The sequence below is a fragment of the Mauremys reevesii genome, linkage group 10 (genome assembly GCF_016161935.1).
Source record: "Mauremys reevesii isolate NIE-2019 linkage group 10, ASM1616193v1, whole genome shotgun sequence".
Classification (NCBI taxonomy): domain Eukaryota; kingdom Metazoa; phylum Chordata; order Testudines; family Geoemydidae; genus Mauremys; species Mauremys reevesii.
Window position 1 is genome coordinate 48591789 of NC_052632.1, and position 14880 is coordinate 48606668.

The following is a 14880-nucleotide window of genomic DNA, read 5'->3' on the forward strand; positions in this document are numbered from 1 at the left end:
GCAGGCCGCCGCTAGGTATGTTTTGCCTATGCGCAGTAGCCGCGGGAGCTTTTCTCCCTGTCGTTCGGCAGGGAGGAGCCAGTGTGAGCCTAGTACTATACACAGACAGCCCCCCCCCCATGTTCACCTAGGGCCCTCAGCCTCGGGGGTCGGGCTGGTGCTGCCCTCCCAGCTCCAAGGGCCCAGGGGCCTGAGAAATGTCACGCGTGGAGCTGGACAGAACGTGCTCCACTGCGAAGCGAGAGGTTGGCTTCAGGGCCAGGGGGCAGCAGGGCAGCACAGGCCCAGTGCGTTGTGGGGGTGTTTGGCTTCCTCTGAGGCATTAGGTTTTGCAGGCTGCAAGAGGCAAAGTTCTGGCTTGATGGGCCACTTGTCTCAGCTGCTGGCTCATTCCATGCTCCTGACATTTAAGACACAGAAGTGGCCACATCTTGGAGTGGGGCTGTAAGGTGCTCACTGGGTACTGCACAAAGTGGCCAGGGCACCAGGCTGGAAATCAGAAATTCCTGGTTTTGTTCATGGCTGGGCCACTGATTCGCTATGTGAGTTTTGGTAAATCATCTGATAACTCTGTGCCCCAGTTTCCCCATCTGTAAAATGGAGATTGTGCTATTTACCAAGGTCCAGTGGTTAGGGCACTGACCTAGCACTTGCTCTGCCACAGACTTCTTACATGATAATGGGTAAGTCAATTAACCTTTCCAGGCCTCATTTCCTGATCTTATAAATGGAGATAATAGCAGTGCCTTACTTCACAGAGATGTTCTGAGCATAAATAAAATAAAGGTTGTGAAGTGCTTTGAGAGCTGATGGAAGGAGCTATATGAGAGCTAGTGTAGCAAATTTGAAGAACCACCAGCGCAGCGCCTCCTGCTGGTCATCTGGGAATTAGTTCTTTTCCAGCAGAAAAGGTGTCTCTGCAGGCCAGTGTCTCACCTGCCACTGGCCCCATGTCCCTCCCAGTCCCCGGTGCCTTTTACCTCAGGGTTCTGCCCTAGCAGTACCCCCATGCTCTGAGTCTCCCCTCCTAGGGGAACCCCCAACCCTCTAAACCTGCCTTGCCTCAGTGGCTACTGACAGTCATCATCTAACCCCCACTCACTGGAGCAAACTGCAGTCTGTAAAAGGCCACTCATCACTGGCAAGGGGGTCAGACAGCTTCCTCTGCCTAATCCCAGGCTGCAGCCTCTGCAACCCGAGCACCTGTTTTGACCTTTTAGCAAGGCCCACAGCCTGGGGATTTCCCAGGCTGGAGCTCCTCTTGCCTTTCCCTAGCCATACTCCATTCCCTGTTTCCTGAGCTCCTAGGCAGCCAGGTCCTTCTCCCTCCAAAGCTGGAGAGAGAGAGACTCCTCAGCTTTTGGCTCACAGCCCTCTTATCAGGGCCAGTGGGGCCCTAATTGAGCTGGCCACACCTGTGGCTGCTTCCCCAATCAGCCTAGCTTGGCTGCTTTTTAACCCCCGTTCTGTGGGAGTAGGGCAGCTGCCCCACTACAGCTAGGCATTATGATTAAAACTACGTTTTAGTCATGGGCATTTTTAGTAAAAATCATGGACAGGTCACAGGCAGTAAACAAAAATTCACAGCCCATGACTTGTACTTTATACTCCTAACTAAAACTTGGGTTGGGGGGGGCATGGGTGCTGTGGGGGTGGTGGTCCGGGGGTGCAGTGGATGCCAGCAGGGAGGCGGGCAGCAGCACACAGCCCGGGACCCCCACTAGTGCTGGGTGGGGTGGGCAGTGGCATGTGACCAAGGACTCCTGCTGGTGGTGGGATGGGGGACCAGGTGGCGGCATGCAGCCCGGGATCCCCACTGGTGCTGTGGGAGGGGGAAAGGTTAGCGGGGCTGGAAGTCTCTCTATCCAGCTCTGCGTGTCCCTGCAGCTCCTAGGGGAGGGAAGGCCAGGGTGGCTCTGCGCGCTACTCCCTGCCACAAGCTCCAGCACTGCAGCTCCCATTGACCGGGAACCGCAGCCAATGGGAGCTGCAGGGGTGGCACGCGGAGCCTCTGGCCTCTCCGCCTAGGAACTGCAGAGACATGCCGGCTGCTTTGGGGGAACCCCCTCTGAAATAGGTGCTGATTCCATAGGTGCTCCAGGGCTGGAGCACCCACAGGGAAAAATTAGTGGGTGCTCTGCACCCACTGGCAGCCAAGCTCCCCTCACCCCCTGTCCCACCTCTTCCTCCTCCTCCCCCCTGAGTGTGCCGTGTCCCTGCTCCTCCGCCTACCTCCCAGCACTTCCCCCTGGCAACCGCCAAACAGCTGCTTGGCAGCGTGCTGGGAGGGAGCGGGAGGAGCAGGAATGTGGCACGCTCAGGGGAGGAGGCGGTGAAGAGGCAAGGCCAGGGCGGGGATTTGGGTAAGGGGTTGGAATGGGGGCGGGGCAGGGGTGGGAAGAGGTAGGGTGGGACAGGGCCACATGGAAGGGGTGGAGTGGGGGTGGGGCCAGGGGCAGAGGGGGTGTCGAGCACCCAGGGGAAAGCGAGGAAGTTGGCGCCTATGCCCCCTGAGGTAAGCACCACCCCGCACCCCAACGCCTTGCTCTAGCCCTGAGCCTCCTCCCACAACCAAAGTGCCCCAGCAGTGGCCGGTACGGCTGGCCCAGGGGTTGCTTGGTCTGCTTGGTCAGCCCTGGAGCCTGCCACACCAGCCGCTTCAGAGGTCACGGAAAGTCATGGAATCCATGACCTCCGTGACAGACATGCAGCCTTAATTATGATATCCTCAGATGAAAAGCACTATATAAGTACAGAATATAATTATCACTGTGGGTACACTTTAAGATCCGGATAGCTTGCTCTCAGCAACAAAGTCAGTGTCTTTTAGCAAAGCTTGAAGTGGCCAGGACTGAAACCAAGGAAGCCAGGAAGAACTTCCATAATGTTTATTTTGTTTTATTTTATTTGACAACAAAGCTTTCTGTTCACAATTGGATAAGTAACCAGCACACTAAAGATTGATAACCACAGATGAATCAATGACTAATAAAGCACTATTATTAATCTTTTATACAGCACCATATATGTGTACAATTTTGTGATGTGTTGGTAAGTTCCTGCCAAACAGATAACAGAACCCTGCCCTAAAAGGGTTGCAATCTAACTGTGCAGACAAGAAACACAGTGGAAGAGAACATAATAAAAAATACACAGAGCAGGGGGTTGCTGTTGCAGTTGAATGCTACGTGGAATGGGTGGGGTTTTAGGAGTTCCTAGTATTTGTGATATCCACCCAAATGCAACTGGACAGTAAAGTGAAACAAGACAGAAGTTACAGGAACTTCAACACCCAGAAATGAATGGGTTTAGCCATGCACGGAGGTTTACAAACACTGCCACAGTGGTCCATCTCAGCTATCCTGTCTCTGACGGTTGGAAGATGATGTCATAATCTCACTCCATTTCCTTTTGGAAAGAGTGCTGAAGATCCTCTCTGTGACTGAAATTAAAAAATAAACCTGTTAATGTGTGGATGCTTCTGGGGTTGCTTGAGACTCACTGAGTACTGCTGTGGGAAGTTACAAATGTCTGTCATTTAAGTGTGTGATAGAGCCATTTCCAGAAGCTATAGTGAAAAATCATTAAGTGATCAAAGCATTTGCTGACCCTTTTCCAAAGCTGGTGATACAAGAAATATAATTTACTATAATTATATATTTATTTCTTGAGTGTCATACAGAGCACATGAAAAGAGATGCATTCCCTGCCCCAGAGTGAGGAAAAATGAAAGGAGTAGCAAGGAAAGAGGATTGGGAAAAGTGTAGCAGGAAAGAGAGAGGAAACAGGGAGATATGAGGTCAAAGACAGAGGTCGGAGTGAAGTTATGTACAGTGCTTGACAGTGAGAGGCCATGTTTCAGTCTCCTAGGTCAGACTTCTGCCTGCTGAAGCATTCTATATATATCCTCAACTTTCTCTCGCTACTTACCGGGTTTTGGGTCTGCGAAAGATATTCTTGATTAGGCACCCCATAATGGACGATGCTTTTGCAGTACGGGCTCCAAGTTCTTTCTCAATGTCACAACAGAGCTGAGGTTGGTGAAATCACTGACAATCTCAACTGGCTAGTTCCCTGCTAAGTTGCTAGAGTTATAAACTACCAGCTAAAAGAATTTTGGTGAGGAAGGGCAGTGCTATTATCCCCATTGTACACATGGGGAACTGAGGCACAGGGACACTAAGTGTTGAACCTGTTGTGGCTCTTTTCTCAGGGGACCAACAGCACTGAGCGTTGCAAGGAAAGAGGGAACAGACTTTGAGATAGGGCATGAACTGTGGTGCAATTTCTAGTGGAGTAAGAGCCCTAATTAACATTTTGCCAGGGAGTCGTCATTTTCTCATTATGCTTTTTTGCCACCTAGGAATGGAGATGATCTGGCTCAGGACATGGAGCTCCCATTGACTTCAGTGGGAGTTCTGTATACAGACAACTTGTAGACTGTTGTATTGGAAGTGCTACAAAAATGTTCTCTGTCTATCTGAGAGGAAGGATGGTTCAGTGGTCAGTGGCTAGCCTGGGACCTGGGTTCAACTCCCTGCTCTGCCACAGAATTCCTGTGTGTCCTTGGACAAGTCACTTAGCTTCTTTGTTCACCATCCATACAGTGGAGATAATAGCACTGTCCTTCCTCACAAGGATGTTTTGTGGATAAATACATTAAAGACTGTGAGGTGCTTGGATACTATGGCGATGGGAGCCAGAGAAGAACCTTAGGTATCTCCCTGAATTCTTGACATGGAGGTACCTGAACACCTCTCAGGAACAGGAATGACAACACTATTTCTCTTGAGTCCCTCCCTACTGGATGTTGCAGTGGATCATAGCTGTTGTGGGAGGATGTGATCATGGAGAACAGGATAGGGACCAGGGTGGATTTGATTTAAATCACTAGTCAGGAAGACTCGATTTAATCATGGATTTCTACATAAAAATGCAGTTTGTTGGTTGTTATAACCTTAATACATATTCTTCACAACTCAGAGATAGATAAGACCCAAACTGGGTCTCTTTTACAGCCTGCTGCCATTATAGGTTTTCCATTCTTGTGAGAGAATGGTATGGTAGATCTCAAATCAATGAAGGCTACACTCAGAAAGACCTCAAGACTTCTGGAATATGCTGCTCAAACAGTTTCACTTTTGTTTCTACTGCCTGTCCCTCCCTTCTCACATTTATCTCCAGACTTCTTCTCCTTGTCCAGATCTATTCCTCCCCGAACAATCTTCTATTCATTGAACCTTTTGAAACTTTGCACTTTTAGAGAAAGGTAAGGGACTGACTCTGTACACAAATTTGGAAAAGGACAATAGAGTTGAGGTCTGTTATTTCTCACCTCTATATATTTATTTAAAAACATTTTTGCTGTTAAGAAGCATGTTATCTCTGTAGACATAAATCCACAGTTTGAGAACTGCAAAACTAGGCATCTCTGATGGTATCTTCTAGACTTAGCAGAATCCCATTGGGTAGATAGAAAGATTAACCTAAATAATCTATACAGAAGCCCCTGGAACCCCATAAAATTGGGTCCCCAATCCATGAACTGTTGGAACTCATTTACAAAACTTTTCTTAAACATTACATGACTATATTGTCTCTTACTATAGAATTAGAATTTATAATCCCTATTCCATGATGAGATATCTTTGAGCTATAATCTATCTTAATTAAAACTATCTTTAGATAGGTTTTTTCCTCAAAAAGCATTTTATCAAAAAAATCTGATTTTTTTATTTTTTTTAAAATATAATTGATTTTTATCCACCCTGATAGGGACACAGTCCTTCAGGGAGCTAAGGCCAATCTCAAGGAACTCTCTGCAAATCAGGGCACGGATTATTACCAGTGGGGAACCAGCGCAGACATTAGAGCAGTGGGGTGAGATGGTAGATCAGAACAGTATTCTAGGGCTAGGAGAGGTTGGCAAATGATGTTGCAGGGAAATAGCTGACAGGTTGCTGAGTGAAGGCAGCATAGAAGAGGTGGGTTTTGACTTGCTTTTAAAAGGTCTGGAGAATATGTTACTATTCAAGATGAGGGAACTAGATGCTCCAGGAGCCATGGAACCTTTCACCACTAGCTCACCAGGCAAAGCTCAGGTCTAGGCCAGAACATAGTTTGGCAGTAATGGCTAAAAGCAGATAACATCTAACAGTGGTTTGGTGACCAATGGGAAATGAGGTTGAGGACCTAAGACTAGTTCCTATTGGATAAGTGTCTGAATCACAGAAAATTTCCACCATAATTGGGTCCCTTGTTAGCAGCTTTGCAGAAGCCAAGGGATGAGTGGACCATGGAGATTCAACTGTCCTCTAATCCCAGGTCAGGAGTAATGTATGTTGGCCCCAGGGGACAATGGGGGATGTTTGCAGTGCCACTGCCTTTTCTATGGATAAATAAAGGATTTAGGTCAGGCAGCTCTCATGAGCACTAGAAAGGTCACATGACACATGTAAAAGTTTGGTCCAGATGGTGGCTGGCAGAGGTGAATAGGGACTTGGGGGTGGAGAGAGTAAGTGGAAATGAGAAATGGCGGAGTAGATGGAGTGAGTTGGGATATAGAGAGAGTTGTCAACACAGTGGTACATGGGTTTTGAAGCCGAGCATGGGATCTTTAGAATGGATACAGGTAGGGCCGGCTTTAGGCCGATTCCCCCGAAACGGGCCCCGCACCTAAGAGGGCCCTGCTCCCTAAAGAAGAGTGACTAACTTAGGCGGCTTTTTAATTTACTCACCCGGCGGTGGTCCAGGTCTTTGGCGGGACTTCGGCAGCGGATCCTTCACTTGCTCCGGGTCTTCGGCGGCATTTTGGCGGTGGGTCCTCCAGTGTCGCGGAAGACCTGGAGCGAGTGAAGGACCTGATGCCGAAGTGCCACCGAAGACCCGGACCACCGCTGGGTATTCGAATCGGGCCCCACACTTCCTAAAGCCGGCCCTAGATACAGAACTGGGTGAAGCACCAGCAGAGATCTTCCAGGCTGGGCCATTTGGACATATTTGCTGCAGTGCTCTGTACAGATTGGAGCGTGCCCCAGTTTGCGACTGAGCGCCTGGGAGAGGAGCAGTTTGTACAAAGCTAAAGACAATTAGCCAGTCTCTGTAGTGCAGGGATCGACAACCTTTGGCACGCCGGGCCGGTTTGTTTACCTGCTGCATCTACAGGTTCGGCCCATCGCAGCTCCCACTGGCCATGGTTCGCCACTCCAGGCCAATGGGGGCTGCAATGTGCTGGCCGCTATTTCCCACTGCCCCCATTGGCCTGGAGCGGTGAACTGCTGCCAGTGGGAGCCGCGATCGGCCGAACCTGCGGACGCAGCAGGTAAACAAACCAGCCCGGCCCGCCAGGGTGCTTACCCTGGTGAGCCTTGTGCCAAAGGTTGCTGATCCCTGCTTTAGCGTTACAGAAAGCATTGCCTATAGGGCCTGCAGGCTCTGAAACAAGAAAGGCTGCATGCACAGAACTCTCCTTTAACTGGAAGGCAGAAAAATCTGGGGAAGTGTGACCCCCTGTGGGTAAAAGCAGGAACTACAATGTGGATAATGACATTCTTTTTCATAGTGTGCACCACATCTTAATAGAGAACTTGTCTTGTGGGCTGCCTTCACTCTAATCCATGATAGCACAGCAGATCTCTTCTCCTCAGTGACTGGATAACATCCATGTGGCAATTTCAGCAAGGACTTCCATGCAAAATTAAGAAAGCAGGAGTGTATTTTTCACTTCTTTTAATACAGTTTAGCAGCTAGACACAAGGAGGGGCCATCGTCATGTGGCCAGACAGCCAGGTAGCTCTTCATGGATAACCAGCAAGTGCTCCATGGACCACAGTTTGGGAGCTGCTGTTCTAGGTCAGTTGGCCATATTGCAGTATACTCAGGCTAGGATTATATTGCTTGTGTTTCCCATCCCATGCACTTTATTTACTTCTTGCTATCTTCTTCCTCCCTAGGTGTGATGCTATCTGCCTTTCCTCCTGGGAATTTGATGCTAGTTCAGTCCGCACTCCAAGACCCTTTGTGCCACCTGCTCCTCCTGTCATACACATGAGTACTCACTATGAGCATTACTGTTTAGTGACCTCTAGCTTGGATGACCACAGTGCACCTGTGATGCTACTTGTGGCCACTCCCTCGTCTCAGGGCTACGCCAGCTCAATCTTTGCCTTGCAGGTTGACAACAGATGCACACCAGCCCCTGAGTCTCTTCAAAGTGTCCCTATATGGTGTCCAGCCCCTGATCACTGGATAACCACAATAATCCCAGTGAGATGGGTTCCCCCTGGGGTGCCACCAGGAACTGGGGTATCACTGAGCCCTCCGACCCACCATCCCTCTCACACTGTGCTGCTATGAGAAGCTGCAGACCCGCTCCTGGTCCTACACTTGCACTAGCATTCACACAGGTAGGGACACACCCAGCTGCAGTTACATGCAGGTTCTGACCAGCCGCTGCATGAACCAACAATACTACAGCCAAAATAACCACCAGCTTCCCAGTGTAGAACCCCAGAGCGATACCTTCCTGCCCTAGTCCAAACCCCAACCAGTATGAATTTATTATCCAGTTTGCCTCCCCCTCAGTGTGGAGAGGAAATGCAACAGCTCCTACCCCTTGCGCTAAGATTGCCATGTACTTCACTCAAAACTTATTGGTTTAGATTAAAACATAAAATAAGTTTATTAATTACAAAAAAGATAGATTTTAATTGTTTATAACTGATAGCAAACAGATCAAAGCAGATTACCTAGTAATAAACAAAAATGCAAACTAAGCGCAAGATACTAGAAAGATAGACTATGAATTAGTAAATTCTCCCTGTGAGTGATGATACAAGCAGGCTTGCAGAGTCTTAAGGAACAAGCTGCATTTGCATTGCAGCTTAGGATCTGCACCCCCTTTCCAAGTCCTTTTCTTTTGGAGCTTCTCTTAGGTGTTCCATTGTGGGGGAGTGAAGAATAACCAATGATGATGTCACTCCCCGCCTTATATAGCTCTAGCATATGGAGGGAACCCTTTGTTCCAACCTCAGTTCCCAGACCAGCTTGTGGAAAAACACCAGCAACCCAAAATGGAGGCCAGAGTCATGTGGCCTGATCACATGCCCTTGCAAAGTCATAGCAGCCATTACTTGGGCCTTATCTTAACTACAAAGTTTTGTTGGCAAAAGTGATGTCAGCAATCAAAAATTGGCATAATGAAAATCAGAATTTCATGTTCACACTCGCTCCCTCTGTTGGCAGAGTGTGTCCACAGTTGGGGTACTATCATTGACACTGTGCGCAGTGTACTGTGGGTACCTATCCAACAGTCCAGCTCGACATCTTCTGTCGCTAGGTGTTGCGGGATGGCAGAGTGGATCGCAGCGCATGTTGGGACTGGGCTCAATGTCCCATGATGCATTGCTTTCTGTCCCAGCACTCCATGGGCTTTCAGCTTTCTTTTGCGGCATTTTTCAAGGTTCTTTTCTTGCTGTGCATCGCGGCCTCTTTGTGAGAAGGGATGGATCCCACACTGCTCTCCTATGCTCTATTAACTGTCATGACATTGCGGATGGCAGTACAGTTAATCGTGAAGTTCCTAACTGAAGAGGACCCCCAGTCACTTGACATGTTGTGTGATATGGATAAGAGCAACTTTAGATTGGTTTTGGCATTCACAGAACAGCTGCATAGGGTGGACCATCGCTTTTGGGCTTGGGAAACAAGCATTGAATGGTGGGATTGTTTCGTCATGCAGGTGTGAGATGACGAGCACTGGCTACAGAATTTTCTGATGTGGAAAGCCACCTTCCTGGAATTGTGTGCAGAGATCATCCCAGCACTGAGGTGCGCAAGGACACCAGAATGAGAGCTGCCCTATCGGTAGAGAAGCATGTTGCAATTGCAGTGTGGAAGCTGGTGACTCCAGTCTACTACCGGTCAGTCATGAATCAATTTGGAGTTGGGAAGTTGACCATTAGGACTGCAAGTGTGTAGGGCAATTAATTGCATCTGGCTACGAAAGACCGTGACTCTGGGAAATGTGCATGAAATAGTGAATGGCTTTGCAGAAATGGGTTTCCCTAACTGTGGAGGGGCGACAGATGGCACAGATATTCCAATTTTGGCAGCAGACCACCTTGAGACAGAGTACATCAATAGGAAGGGGTACTTCTCCATGGTGTTTCAGGTGCTTGTAGATCACCGTGGGCATTTCACTGACATCAACACGGGGTGGTCTGGGAAGGTACATGACGCATGTATCTTCAGGAACACTGGCCTATATAGAAAGCTACAAGTGGGGACTTTCTTTCCAAACCAGAAGATTAAAGTGGGGGATGTTGAAATGACCATAGTGATCCTGGGAGACCTGGCGTACCCCCTTACAGCTATGGCTCATGAAACCTTACAGGGGAAACCTGGACAGCAGTCAGGAGCAGATCAAGAACAGGCTGAGTAGGTGCTGGATGACAGCTGAATGTACCTTTGGCAGATTAAAGGCACGCTGGCAATGCCTTTATGGCAGGTTAGCTTTAATGAGGATAATATTCCTATGGTCATAGCCGCATTTTGTACACTGCATAATCTCTGTGAAGTTAAGGGTGAAAGGTTTACTCAGGGGTGGAGAGTTGAGGTAGACCACTTGGTTGCTGATTTTGAGCAGCCAGATACCAGCTATCAGAGGAGCTCAGAGGGGGGGCAATTCAAATCAGGGAGGCTTTGAGGCAACACTTTGAAAATGAGAACCAGTAATGAATATGTCTGTGATTGGTGGTGCAATGTTACATTACATACAATTTTTCTATGAAGTAATGGTGACATTTGGGGCCTTACATTCCAGCAAGCACGTGAATAAACTGCCCGTGTAGTTCGTGGTAGTGCCTGCTATCTCAATTTATAGAAAACAAATAAAGATGAGTTACCATTCAAAAACTTTGCTTTTATTGGACAAGAAACAGCCCACATGCACATGCTTGATGAGAAAGGAGGAACCAGGGAAGGGCAGACTTTCAAAGCTGTGTATAGGTCCAGCTATCGTGAAAGTTGTCCGAGGGGGTGGAGTGAAGGGGAAACCAAGAAGTCCCAGAAAGTGGAAAGGACTGTGCTGGCAGAGTTTGCGGGGGCATGGAAAAGAGTTCTGACTGTGCTGCAGGAGAGGGCGGACATGGATCTGCTCAGTATGCAGCATTATCAAGGACTTCAGCATTTGCATTTGCTCCTCTGTTACTTTAATTATCTACTCAGTAGCATCCTTAACAAACCTGATTCTCTTTTCTGTCCTGCCTTTAGGCTTCCCAGCACTCCTTATGTTCCCTTATCTCTGCATTGGAGCCATGCAGTACCTCCCAGAACATGTTGTCTTTGCTGCATCTTGGATGCTTTCTTATCTGGTGGAGTCGCTCGGCCGGTGTGTGTGGAGTGTTCCTGAAGGCCACATCTGCCGAAGCACAAGGGACAATGCACAGAAGCAGAATTGTTAAAGTCACGCACAATGTTGAAACATTTCAGTTAAATACACCTTTTGCAACATAGCAATCACTTTCTCACTGACCCTTGACAAGCACACATCTCTGTGAACACTCAAAGCATGGTGAGTGTTGGCGGGAGAAGGGGCACTCTATCAGTGATGAGCTGCCAAAATCTTAACAACGGGTTCCCTATAAAAAGTTCTGATTTAAGGGATGTTCGTCCACTCATTATATTCAGCAGTTCCTGGAGCTTCATAGAGGACAGAAGATGCTTTTGTGTGGGATTTAAAGCCTATTTCAAACCCTTGGAGGGAGAGCCCTATAGGTCTTGGCTGCAGACTCAGTTCAAATAGGCAAACGGGGATATTTGCAGTAACTGTATAACAGATTGAGGAGGACAACTGGGGAAGCTGAGAAAATAGCAAAATGAGAAACCCTTGGAGACAATGCTGAGGACAGTCTCTGGCTCAATGTCCACCCAAGCAACACCCAAGGAGGAGTCCACTCAGAGTCTGACAGAAAAGGATGTTCCACACGAGCAGCCCTTCTCAGCCTGTGGATTGCTCACCACCTGGAATGAGTTGCGGATTAGCTCCTGGCTGAAATCCACCATTGCACCTTTCACAAAGGCCAGGCTGTCCACATCCACAACAACACGAGCACCACCTTGTTCAAACAACCTGTCATCAGGATTGATAACTGTGTCCAAGGAAAACTTGTACTGGAATCCAGAGCAGCCACCTCCCTCCACCTGCAGCCTGAGAAACTCAGACCCTTCTATAATCTCCAGCAGCCTCTTCACACAGCTGTTGCTGAGGTAGATCTGTCCCTCGCTAGAGTCAGACACTGTTTGCCCTGGCTTAGAAGAGGATGATGCCCACTGCACCCTGATGCTTGGTACATAGGCTCCATTCTGAGAACAGGGTGGTGTTCTCACTAGGCGCAGTAAAGTAGGAGAAAGGCTGCTGCTGCCAACTCCTGGCCCGGCACCGGGCCCTAGCGAGTCCCTGCGCATTATTCCTCTGGCAGGGTCACACTGTGCGGCGGAGCTAACCGCGCCCTCGGCCCGAGCCCTCTCCAGGGGCGCCCCCCCCGGGAACAGCCGGGTCAGGCGCCGCAGCGGGGCTTGGCGGCGCCGCACGCTCTCTGCACGGCAGGGGCCGGGTGCTCGGGCGAGGCTCCAGGAGGGGAGCTGCAGGCGCTCAACAGCCGGGCGGCGCTGGGATGGTGATGCCGCCCCGGCCGTGCGGCGCCCCCCACACGCGCCAGGGATGGAGAGGGGACCCCGGGCTACTGTCCTAGCTCCACCCGAGCCAGTAGGGGGTGGCCTGCGGGGCCAGGCGGCGGCTCTTCTCCCCACCTGGGCAGCGGGACTCGGGAGCAGCCGCTGCTGCAGCTCCCACTGCCGCGGAGGGAGGAAGCGGCCGCTGGCCAGGCTCGGCGGCTGCAGCTCTGGCGCCCACGAACCCCCCGAGTCTGGGCCTGCTGCGGGGACCCAGCGGGCACACCGCGCGCGCCCAGCCCCTGGCCAGTTGCGTCTGGGCTGGCTGCCCAGCTGGTGCAATGCCGCGGGCGGCCCCAGAATAGGGGCAGCAGGCCCCAGCCCCCCCAGGTCCCACAGGGGAACGAACGGGGCTGGGCTGCCGATGCCTCCGCCGCGGGATTGCACCAGCTGGGCAGCCAGCTCAGACGCGACTGGTCAGGGGCTGGGCGCAGCGTGCGCGCTGCTGGGTCCCCGCAGCAGGCCCAGATTCGGGCCCGGGCGCCACGTGCTTGGTCACGTCCTCCCCCCGCGGCAGTGGGAGCTGCAGCAGTGGCTGCTCCCGAGTCCCGCTGTCCAGGTAGGGAGAAGGGCCGCCCCCCTACTCTCCCTCCAGGTGCCAGGCCGGACTCACACTCACCCCGACTCCGTGCTCCCCTGCGTCTCCTGGGCATGGCGTGCTTGGTAAGAGGCGGGGATTTGGGGAGGGAGCCAATGGGGCAGTGAGGGGGTGGGGATTTGGGGAGGGATCCAATCGGGGAAGGAGGGTGCGGAGTCGGGGCAGGGGAGGGTGCGAGCCCTTTCGGGCTTTGCTTGTTTGCCCAGTGTCCCGACCTAACATTGGTCGGGACGCGGGACAAACAAGCAAATATCGGGACGTCTGGTCACCCTATTCGCAATGGTTCGCGCGAACCGTTTGCTAAAATTAGACGCCGGACAGAGAACTTTAGCATCCGGTTCTCTGTCCGGCGTCTAATTTTAGCAAACGGTTCGCGCGAACCGTTGCGAACCATCTGCAGCTCACCCCTGCACTCTATGCACTCTTATGTTATGGTGCAGCCAACTAGGGAAAAAAATTCTAAAATTCTCACACATTTTTCCACAGGCAGGGGTCATTGTAGCAGATATCTCACTGGTAAAGGTAAGCAGGGAAACTAGAGTATATCTACTCCGTGCTTTTGGGTTCCGCCCTGCTTCCTATGCTGCTCGCCTGTGTGTCGCTTTGGTCCCCGCACAAGTGATTGCCGAATGGCACGGTAAAGTTTCCTTCAATGGGGGAAGGAACAAAGCTGGTCTGCCATGGAACATTCGACAGAAGATTACCAAGTACCTCCAGGTAACTTTCCTGTAGATCTCTCTGGAGGATTCCTGTGAGATCTCGGTGTGCATCAACATCCTGTTCTGTCAGACCGATTAGCTACACAGAGAAATGTCCAGCTCACAGAAACGCAGCCAGCCTTCCACATTTCTATACCCTGAACCCACCTCCGCACCACACAAACCACAGCCATTTACCAGGAGTCTCCCCATCTGCTTCTTGCTCCCCAGAGAGCAACTGCTAAGACTGGCTAGACACCTCTGGAGTCGAGGATAGTTCCTGGCTGCCTGCCCCACCAGGTGACCCCACTGGGAGCTGCACATCACCGTCTAACTCCACCTCGCCATCAATGACTTTGTTCTTTGGGTTAGGTCCTCTTTCCACTGCCTCCAGGCCCACTGAAGTGTCCACAGAGCTCTTGGCGGTGGAGATGGCGTTGCCACTGAGGATAGTATCCAGCTCCTTATAGAACCGGCAGGTCTTAGGTGATGCACCTGAGTGACGGTTTGCCTCCCTCGCCTTATGATACACCTGCCTCAGCTCCTTTATCTTTGCTCGGCCCTGCATCATGTCCTGATCATAGCCCTTTTTGCACAAGCCTCGAGAAATGTGCCCATAGGTATCTGTAGCGAAGCAATGACTCGCCAGTGCGGCACCTCTTGCTGGTTGTCTTGGGAATTAGCTCTTCACCAGCTTTTGAGCACCCTCTGCCGGCCAGTGTCTCACCTGCCTTAGGCCCCCTGTTTCCCTCCCGGACCCCAGTGCCCTTTACCTCGGGGTTCTGCCCCAGCAGTACCCTCATGCTCTGGGTCTTCCCTCCCAGGGGAACCCCCTACCCTATAAACCCACCT

The 14880-nt window shown here is 50.8% G+C and overlaps 1 protein-coding gene across 1 annotated transcript; it reads right to left on the reverse strand.

The window, feature by feature from the left end:
- Nucleotides 1–11681: 11681 nt before the first annotated feature.
- On the reverse strand, nucleotides 11682–14599 carry LOC120373442 (iron-sulfur assembly protein IscA-like 2, mitochondrial). Its single transcript, XM_039491841.1, has 2 exons — nucleotides 14356–14599; nucleotides 11682–12596 (listed from the first exon to the last, which is right to left on the reverse strand). The coding sequence occupies exons 1-2, from the start codon at nucleotides 14597–14599 to the stop codon at nucleotides 11956–11958; spliced, it is 885 nt and encodes a 294-aa protein (XP_039347775.1). The 3' UTR covers nucleotides 11682–11955.
- Between the last annotated feature and the right edge of the window lie 281 nt (nucleotides 14600–14880).

Coding starts and splice junctions, on each gene's coding strand:
- LOC120373442 (XM_039491841.1), bottom strand. CDS start 14,599: ATGATGCAGGGCCGAGCAAAGATAAAGGAGCTGAGGCAGGTGTATCAT. Junction 12,597..14,355: donor TGGCGAGGTGGAGTTAGACG/GTGATGTGCAGC, acceptor CCTGCCGTGCAG/AGAGCGTGCGGCGCCGCCAA.